Source organism: Sinocyclocheilus rhinocerous, unplaced genomic scaffold (genome assembly GCF_001515625.1).
Source record: "Sinocyclocheilus rhinocerous isolate Xijiao unplaced genomic scaffold, SAMN03320098_v1.1 scaffold589, whole genome shotgun sequence".
Lineage (NCBI taxonomy): Eukaryota > Metazoa > Chordata > Actinopteri > Cypriniformes > Cyprinidae > Sinocyclocheilus > Sinocyclocheilus rhinocerous.
In genome coordinates, this window is record NW_015635524.1 from 182,796 (window position 1) to 193,168 (window position 10,373).

The following is a 10,373-nucleotide window of genomic DNA, read 5'->3' on the forward strand; positions in this document are numbered from 1 at the left end:
CTAATTCATTGATTAGAGATTTCCGAGATGCTGCTGTATTGAACATGGCACCTGATGACTAATTTACTATGTTTTGTTCCCTGTCAATTTGCTTTATTTGATGCTTGATTCTTTGCGGGTTTCTTCTTACGTCCTACTCCGGGGTTCCCTTAGGCATTTATGTGCATGCGCACTCTTCAAAAACGGCACTTATTGAGGACGCGTTAAAATGTATCGATTAAAATGTATACATATTTAAATTGAATGGAAGATATAGATTGTACTGCATGTTAGCTTGCTTATTGTGCCCAAAAGCATAATTTATTTAAGTCCATAAATTTTACTAACAAGAAACTATGCTTCTAACAACAGGTCGAGAGCTTCCTACCACGTAAGTTTGTGACACTGTTTGCGAATGTTCGTTTGAACTATGGTTTTCGGGAAACACCGAATCGTTGAACTATGTTGGTAACGACGGAACTTACGACCATAGTTGGCTAACGATGCTTTTGGGAAATGCACCCCTGAGCTGGTGTTGCTATAGTAACACACGCATATTGTCAGGGACACGGGGCTGGAGTTGTTCCGGACGCACATTGTGAGCGACGGTGCCGTTCAAAGCCGGACAGTGGAGGGAATCCTGGAGCAGATTGAGCGTGAGCGTAACGGAGAGACAGTGGACCGCAGTCTGCTGAGGAGCTTACTGGGCATGCTCTCAGACCTGCAGGTGATTGCACAGAAACACTGATGATGTCAGCTTCCTGTTGAGCGCAGCAGTCGGGTTCTGCAAGTGTCTTTTAACGGTGTGTGTTGGTGTGTGTTGTCAGGTGTATAAGGACTCATTCGAGCAGAGGTTTTTAACAGAGACGAACCGTCTGTACGCAGCTGAGGGTCAGAGGCTCATGCAGGAGAGAGATGTGAGAGTATTTCTACCTCATTCACACACTGACGCTCTCCACGTGTGTGTGTTCACTTGTGTTCATGTTCTTCATGTAGGTTCCTGAGTACCTTCATCATGTGGCGCGGCGTCTGGAGGAAGAGAATGACCGTGTCATCAGTTATTTAGATCAGAGCACGCAGTAAGTCTCTCTCGTATCTGGATCTGATGTTCATCACACGTGATCCTGTAGATCAGTTCAGTCTCAGATCTGTTCATCTTTATACCTTTGATAATCTTTATTCCTTCTGAGAAACATAAGTTTTAAGTTTGAAAATCTGTCATTTACTTAAAGGAGGCTTTCCCAATCTGGGGTTTGTGTGTTGATGAAAAGCAAATAATGAATTAAAACATAAAAATGTAAAGTAATTTTTAAAATAAAAACAATGAAAATAAAACACTTACTAAAATTAGATGATTATTTAAATAAATTATTAAAAGAACAATCAAACTAAAAACTAAAGTTAAAAAATATATTTTAAAATAAAAATTATAAACTGCTTTTTAAAATGAATTAAATAATAAAATGTAAATTAAATTAAAATAAATAATTTTCAAATAAAAACAATCAAAATAAAACACTAAAAATTAATTAAATAAGAATAATACAAATTCAAAATACATTAATAATTAAAAAATAAAACAATCTGAATAAAACACTAAAATGAATTAAATCAGAAAAATTAAAAATTAATAAGCCATACTGAATTGTGATTGATCTTTAAGGTATCTGTGGATGACACACATAAGCTGATTGATCTATTGATCCGTCTCTATTATTTCGTGTGAATTATTAGACATCTGTCTGTCTGTCCATCATTTAGTATCTCTGTTGTTGTGCTGTGTGTTAGTGCTGCTATTTCCTGCAGGAAATTAACATCTGTCATATAATTATTCATGGGCGTCGGAAGCAACAGAAATGTGGGTGGGTCCAACATAGTGTAAGTGTAACTGTTATTCAATGCTGCAACAAAGACTCTATGATGCCTTTAAAAGCAACAGGGGAACAAATGATGAACAACATTGAGTTAAATAGCAGCTTGTTTAGTGACAGTAGGCTATGTGAGCACACAGCCAGACCCACTTGAGCAGCAGATATGCTACGATGCTTTGTTTATAGCGGGAGTGCAGCAGGTGCGGGTACTGAAAACACGAAATTGAGTTTAATTTATATGGACTCAGCAGCGTGGAAGTCAAGGCTGTAGCTAAAACGCGAAATGGAGTTGAATTTATTAGGGCATTCCTCAAGTGGAATGGATTTGAGTGGCGGCGCTCTGAAAAGTGAACGAACATATGCGCTGAATTAGAGATGGTAAAAGTGAGTGGGTCCAATATCATTGGTCTTAAAAAGTGGGTGGGTCTTGTCCCAATGGTTCCGACGCCCATGTAATTATTCCTCTAACACCTGACTGTGTCTGACAGGAAGCCACTCATCACCACAGTGGAGAAGCAGCTGCTGGGCGAACATTTGAATGCCATTCTGCAGAAAGGTCTGGATTATGAGTACAGATCAGAGACTCGAGACAAATCATAAAACACACACAAAGCTGATGTGTGTGTGTGTGTGTGTGTGTGTGCGCGCGCTGCTTCTACTTAGGTCTGTGGATGCTGCTGGATGAGAACCGTGTGTGTGAGCTGATGCTGCTCTATGAGCTCTTAAATAAAGTCAAAGGAGGGCTGACGGCGCTGCTGCAGGCCTGGAGAGACTACATTAAGGTACACGCACATCAAACCTCAGGGTTATTATTGTTTACTACAACTAAAACCATAAAGAAAACCTTTTCATTGCTTGAAATCAAATAAACTTTAACTGAAGTAATATGAAAACATTTTATTTCAGCTAGATGTCAATGCAATATTTCTTGTTTTCTTTTAGTAACTTGTACTAAAACAGCTAAAAGTACAATTTAAAGGGGTCATATGATGCAATTTCAAGTTTTCCTTTCTCTTTGGAGTGTTACAAGCTGTTCATAAATAGATAAGATCCCTAAAGTTGCAAAGACTAAAGTCTCAAACCCAAAGAGATATTCTTTATAAAAGTTAAGACTCGTCCACCCCCTCCTAAAACACCTCGTTTAAACACGCCCCCACATGTCTACGTCACGATGTGGGAAGATTTGCATAACGCCATAATTGAAGACAAAATGTGTTTTACTGAGAAAAAACAAGATTTGGTTTTTAAAAAGCCTTTTTCCAAAAGGTACATCTGGAAAAAGGGGGGGTTGTCTTATAATCAGGGTCGTCTTATATTCGGACCAATACGGTATGTTCCCACTGGGTGCAACAAATGCCTCGTTTGTAATGGGTTTTACTGGTTTTGTCTTGTCGTGCCGGGACACGGCATCACAGTATGGTATTCAGCCAATAATAACGCACTGGATAGCTGGCCAATCAGAGCACACCTCGCTTTTCAGACCGATGAGCTTTGTAAAAATTGACGTGTTTCAGAAAGGCGGGGCATAGAGGAGAAACAATAATGTACAGTATGTGGAAAATGTGTTTTTGAACCTTAAACCACATAATCACATTGCATTACACCAAATACACAAAATACTGTTATTTGTTTTTGCAACGTCATATGACCCCTTTAAATAAAAATAATAAAATCTACAGTTTATTTAAAAACCTAATAAAAATGACAAAAACAAAAAATTTATAAAAATTAACTAACATTAAAATGAAAATAAAAATATTCAAAATTTTGATAAAACTGATAATAGTATCTCAGTAACACTTTCTCTTGCAGAGTTTTGGTGGAGAGATCGTGAGTTCTCCAGAGAAGGATAAAGAGATGGTTCAGGAGCTGCTGGACTTCAAGGACAAGATGGACCACGTGACCCAGCGCTGCTTCCAGAGGAACGACACTTTCATCAATGCCATGAAGGAAGCCTTCGAGAGCTTCATCAACAAGAGACCTAACAAACCTGCCGAGCTCATTGGTGAGTGACAACACCACACCGGACCAGAGACGCATTCACTCGACGTTCATATTTTTTTTCAAGACAAACTCATATCTACTTGAATGGGGAAATGCTGAAATTGCAAGAACTGCTGGCCAAACTCACACTTATATAACATATTTCACATCAGCAATAAAATCTGACATGAACTGACTCATTAAAGGTATCTTTCGCCCAAAAATGAAAATTTGCTGTTAATTTACTCACCCTCAGGCCATCCAAGATGTAGGTGACTTTTTTTTCTTGAGTAGAACAGTAAAGAAGATTTTTTACTGAAACTCTATATATATAGATATATACAGTGGGTACGGAAAGTATTCAGACCCCCTTAAATTTTTCACTCTTTGTTATATTGCAGCCATTTGCTAAAATCATTTAAGTTAATTTTTTTTCCTCATTAATGTACACACAGCACCCCATATTGACAGAAATTCAGTTTTTCTTTTTTAATAAATCTGCAAAGATGTCAACAATTCTGTGTTTTTCTGTCAATATGGGGTGCTGTGTGTACATTAATGAGGAAAAAAAATTAACTTAAATGATTTTAGCAAATGGCTGCAATATAACAAAGAGTGAAAAATTTAAGGGGGTCTGAATACTTTCCGTACCCACTGTATACACCGATCAGACTAGTCAGACTACCGGTCTAGTGGAGTCCATGCCTCGACGGGTCAGGGCAGTTTTGGCAGCAAAATGGGGACCAACACAATGTTAGGAAGATGGTCGTAATGTTATGCCTGATCAGTGTGTTTATATATATATATATATATATATAATTATTATATATATTTTTTTTTTTGAAAAAGGTTGTGCTGCTTCATACAGTTTATGTTTCAGGATTCTTTGATGATCTGGTGTAAGTGTACTAACTGTGTCTCCTCAGCTAAGTATGTGGATTCTAAACTGCGCGCTGGAAATAAGGAGGCCACAGAGGAGGAGCTGGAGAGGATTCTGGACAAGATCATGATCATCTTCCGGTTCATCCACGGTAATCTGGACTCCAGCTTCAGTTTAAATGAGAGTCACACACAAATGAAGCTGAACCGTGTGTGTTTGCTGCAGGAAAGGACGTGTTTGAGGCTTTCTATAAGAAGGATCTGGCCAAGCGTCTGCTGGTGGGCAAGAGTGCCTCGGTGGATGCTGAGAAGTCCATGCTGTCCAAACTCAAACATGGTTTGTTCTCAATCTGACGTCTCATTGGTCGTCAGACGGTTGATGTGGAAACTCCACTGATCAGTTTCTTGGCAGTGAGGTCACATGATCGTGTGAACAGGAAGTGACCACGCAGCTGTAGTTGAGTTGCTGTTTTGCCTTGATTTCAGTGAAATCAGACACATCCAGTAAAAACCCTAGTTAGTTTCACTTTGACTAGTTAAACTGGTGAACTTCTGAAAGCTGCAGTGTGTCATTTCTGTCACAAAACAGAATTGTACAGATTTCTAAATGTTCCCCCATCTGTCTCAGTGCTTTTGTGAACTAAAAAGTTAAACTAACTAGCTAAAACTAAAAATAATAAAAAATAATTTTCAGTAACTTAAAGGTGAAATAAATTATAAACATTAGATAAGAAACTTCGTTAATTTTTAGTTACTTTTTAAAGGCAGAGTAAGTGATTTCTGGTAGCCAATGTTGATATTTGAAATCACCAAAACAAACACGCCCCTACCCCAAAAGGGTCTCGCCCCTATTTTGATAGCTCCGCCCCACATATACGTACGCAACCCAGGCCACGATTAGTTCTGTGAAACAAAGCAAAACTAATGTTACACTGTGTCTACGGACGTGAGCGGCGCGGCGCAACAAATCCCGACAGAAAACTGCTGCCGGGTTCTATTTATGACGTGCTGACACAAATTTCAAATGGTTTTCAACGGTCGTTTGATCCGGTCCAGTGTAGGCAGACTTTAGCTGTTGTAGACACGGTGTTACGCACCTATTGAGAAGAAACAAAGCAACCTCGGCGTCCGATCGCAGGCCTCCGCTCCTTGAGTTCTCTCCAGCGCTGGAAAGCTGATCCGATATTTATCCGCCATCTCTATCTTTCTGTCGCTCGGCTCGGCTAATGTCCGTTCCATGCACTGAACGCGCTCTCCTCCACATCACGAGTAGACACGCCCCTTATTGCTGATTGGCTACAAGTTTGTTTTGCGATTCGGCCCGAATCAGTTTTCTAAAGTGTTTTTGAAAAATCACTTACTCTGCCTTTAAGTTTAGGTACTAAAACTGATAAATAAATAGTTTGTAGCACCCCAGCTAACAAAATATGTTGTAAGAACTGCTAACGTTCCAACTTAGTTATGAAAATGTTATTTCTGAATGTGCAAAATGTCCAGTTTTCACAATGTTTTAAAAGTGTTTTTTCTTGGTTATGCAAATGTTAAGGGAACATTCCATCTTATCATTTTGCAAATAATAGAAATATAAAAAAGTATATAAAACTTATAAAAATGACAAAAACACGTAACAAAATGACTGAAACTACTATTAAAATGAACTCAAATTAAAATGTCAAAGTAAAAGTCTAAAATTAAAAGCAAATTCAAAGTATTAATAGTAAATAATTAATACTAAATTTGCAATCCGGTAGTTCCGCCCCAAACTCTCCTCATTGTTTGATTTGATCAACTGCTTAAATAAACGGTCTTTGATTCTGATTGATTCTTCCAGTGGAGCAGAAATGACTCACTGTAGCTTCACACGGCATTCATTTGTCATTTCTGCACATCAGTGTCTGTGGTATCAGCGATATTTGGTCTGTGAAGTGACGTGTGTGTGTGTGTACAGGTTTTTCTACACTGGTGGAGACTTAAACCTGAATACACACCAACTTATGGGGACTTGTGTCACCGTGGGGACCTAAATTGAGGTCCCCATGGGTACAAAAGCTTATAAATCATACAGAATTAGTTTTTTTGAGATTGTAAAAATGCAGAAAGTTTTCTGTGAGGGTTAGGTTTAGGTGTAGGGTTGGTGTAGGGCGATAGAAAATACAGTTTGTACAGTATAAAAACCATTACGCCTATGGAGAGTCCCTACAAGGATAGTTAACCAGACGTGTGTGTGTGTGTGTTGTAGAGTGTGGAGCAGCGTTCACCAGTAAGCTAGAGGGGATGTTCAAAGACATGGAGCTCTCCAAAGACATCATGATCCAGTTCAAACAGGTGTGTGTGCGGATACATACTCCTTAACACACAAGGTGCATCCCAAATGATGCACTATACACTTGAACACTATGCACTTACGCACTTTATATTCAACCATGTAGTGTATGAATTATATAAGGTTATTTTGTCATTCATAATCGAGTCTGATAGCCCCTCCCCCTTTGATACGTAATTAAAGCTGCGACAGTTGAGTGCATGAAGTGTCCAACATTCCACAATTAATTTTTTCAGTTATGTAAGTGCATCATCCGGGTATTTAAAGAGCACTTTTTCTTCTTGGAATTTTCAGTGTGAACACTCTACTCGCACTATTTACACTACAAAACATCATAGAACAGTGCATAAGTATGTGAATTGGGATGCGCCTACACTCTTCATTTTTATTAGTATTTTATTTTAACTGTTTGTTTTACTTTTCATTTATTATTAAGGGAGCAATTGAACACACATAAAGTTTCACACATATACATATATTTGATGGTAACACTTTATTTTAAGGACCAGTTCTTATTATGAACTAGTTGCTTATTATTAGCATGCATATTACTAGCATATTAGCTGTTTATTAGTACTTATAAAGCACATATTAATGCCTTATTCTGCATGACTATATTTTAGATCCCTTAATCCTACCCATACCTAAACTTAACAACTACCTTTTTAACTATTAATAAGCAGCAAATTAGGAGTTTGTTCAGGGAAAACTCTTTGCTAATATTGAATATGTGTTCCCTATTCTAGAGTGTTACCTGTTTCAGTTGTTCTCAATTCCAGTTCTCGCAACCCCCTGCTCTGCACATTTTGTATGTATCTCTGATCACTTCAAACGCTTGTTCTATTCGACCGTAAGTGCCCTGCGAAGTGGACTTCACAAGATTTTCTGCCATGATTCCAGTTCGAAGGGAGGGAATATGTTCCATTCAAAGGGCATTAAAGACGTGAATTTAAATTGTATTTATTTACAGAGGTTTATGATGTCCCACTTCTCTCGTCTGTGTGTGATGACTCTGCAGGCAGTGGTGTGGCGCAAATTTGTGAATGAATGTTCCATAGTGAAGTAAAGATATCCCGTGTACAGGGAGTAGGGAGTAATGATCACTGTGTAGGGACCCTGTCAATTGGAAAACAGTTCATGCATGGAGCTCTCTTCTAACGAGCTGATGATCTGAATCAGGTGTGTTAAATAAGAGAGACATGCAAAATATGCAGAATGGGGGGTCGCCAGGACTGGAATTGAGAACCACTGACCTATTTGATCAAAGATAAAGTAAAAACAGTAATATTGTGAAATAATATTATTATTCTAAAACATTCTGATATGCTGAAAATTCAGCTTTGCACCACAGGAATAAATTCCATTTTGAATTATATTTAAATTGAAAACAAGGTCTTTTAATTCTATATTTAAATTATTGCAATGTTATATAAAGTGCCTTGCGAAAGTATTAATTTTATTCACATTTTGTTATATTGCTGCCTTAAGTTCAACTGCTTTAAATTGCTTTTTTCCATCAATCTACTCTCCATACACCATAATGACATAGCAAAAAACAGATTTGTGACAACTTTGCAAATTTATTAAAAAGGAAATAATTTTGCATAAGTATTTATTCCCTTATGCCTAGTTCACACTACAGGATTTAAAGCCAGATTTAAGCCTGATTTGCAAGTTAACAAGCTCGCTAACTGGCCGGGTTGTGATCGGGGGAAAATGCAATCTGCAATCTTTATGTGTGAACTACTCAACGAGGCATCAAAGAGGCTCGCTGACTCGTCGCCGACACCAAACAAATATCTAGCATGCTAAATATCTGGACCGGTCGGCTGACTCGACATCACGTGGTGTCGGGTGTCTTGACGAGCTACAGCCAATGAGAGCAAGGCATGGGTTGAGGTCAGCGGAAGAAAAACAGCAGCAGCAACATGACTTTAAAGGGGTCATATGATGCTTTTTTAAAGATCATTATTTTGTGTATTTGGTGTAACAGAATATGTTGACATGCTTTAATGTTCAAAAAACACATTCTTTTTCAAATACTGTACATTATTGTAGGTCCTCTATGCCCCGCCTCTCACAAACACTTCGTTTTCAACAAAGTCCCGCCTTCCGACAAGCGCAGTCTGCAAGCACGCGTCGGAAATGTAACGCCCCTTACCATAATCGCGAGCTTCATCTTTCAAAATAAATGTAAAGACAGAGCCCGAAAGGGGAACAGAGTCGCGTGACAGACACAATGATGAAGCTGGTATGTCTTTGTGATGTGTCCTGTGCTTTTGCTTTCGCCTAGAAATACACAGCGTCTCCCTGACATGGCTGCTTCAACACTAACTGCGGTTACTTGAAACCACGCCTTCTTTCTTTGCGTGCACATTTGGGTGGCATTATGCAAATGTTTCCACATAGTGAGGTAGATATGTGGGGTGTGTTAGAACGAGCCGTTTTAGGGGGGCGTGGCAGAGTCTTAACTTTGATAAAGAATATCTCTTTGGTTTTGAGACTTTAGTCTTTGCAACTTCAGGGATCTTATCTATACACAATCAGCTTGTAACACTCCAAAGAGAAAGGAAAACTTGAAATCGCATCATATGACCCCTTTAAGAAAAGTTTGGACACAACAAATGGAGCGAAATTTTTCATAACAGATCATCACGCAAACAACTTGCAGCACTTATTTCTTCCTGATGTCTATTTTCAAATATACAACTCCTGTTTCACTTGTTGTTTTGCGTCATTGCCGTTCCACTTCTCGCGTGCGTTTTCTTGACAGAACGTGGTTTGGGGACCGTGTAGAGTCGTTGGGTGACAGAGTTGTTGTCAGCAAATACATACTGGCCCTGATAATCATAACTTCTACTTACCGCTTGCTCCATTTCTGCAGATCAGTTTTTGTGAATGAATGACTTGCTCTACCTGTTGCTTTGGTCTTGCGCCACCTGCTGGTGAGCGACTAACAGCAGATGGAGAGCATGCATCGGTACTCTACTGCTATTCCTGCAGCTCCCGGATGTGCAATGGCGAATTTTCTGCTGAATTTGAACCACTGAATTAGTGGAAGCGAATTTGTAAAGTGAAGTAAAATGGACTGAAAATTGCCTGTTGAATATTATACATCGTATTTTTAAACAGATTGAATATTTTGGAAGTGAACTCTGGAAGGTGAATATGAATTATTGAATTTTTAATTATGAAAATGTTAAATGTTTTGAATTGAAATATTGACAGCTTAAATAAACAACTATTTCAGCCCCTAAAAATGCAAGTCATAAAAATGCAAGCACTGTTAATGCAATGCATTATTTTTTTCAGTTAGTGCAATTCAACATGCTTTTTTT

At 38.5% G+C, this 10,373-nt stretch overlaps 1 protein-coding gene and 1 long non-coding RNA gene across 2 annotated transcripts in view; both read left to right on the forward strand.

Moving 5' to 3' along the window:
- Window positions 1–10,373, forward strand: part of cul4a (cullin 4A) — a 39,118-nt gene that overhangs the window by 12,529 nt on the left and 16,216 nt on the right. The window contains exons 6-14 of the mRNA XM_016561484.1: window positions 544–706; window positions 807–896; window positions 976–1,058; window positions 2,339–2,406; window positions 2,514–2,632; window positions 3,663–3,855; window positions 4,760–4,864; window positions 4,939–5,049; window positions 6,952–7,037. Of these exons, the coding sequence (XP_016416970.1) occupies window positions 544–706; window positions 807–896; window positions 976–1,058; window positions 2,339–2,406; window positions 2,514–2,632; window positions 3,663–3,855; window positions 4,760–4,864; window positions 4,939–5,049; window positions 6,952–7,037 (1,018 nt within the window). The remainder of the gene's footprint in view (window positions 1–543; window positions 707–806; window positions 897–975; window positions 1,059–2,338; window positions 2,407–2,513; window positions 2,633–3,662; window positions 3,856–4,759; window positions 4,865–4,938; window positions 5,050–6,951; window positions 7,038–10,373) is intronic.
- Window positions 9,401–10,373, forward strand: part of LOC107747065 (uncharacterized) — a 1,313-nt gene continuing 340 nt past the window's right edge. Inside the window, exon 1 of the long non-coding RNA XR_001640757.1 lies at window positions 9,401–9,448. This is a non-coding gene — a long non-coding RNA (uncharacterized LOC107747065). The remainder of the gene's footprint in view (window positions 9,449–10,373) is intronic.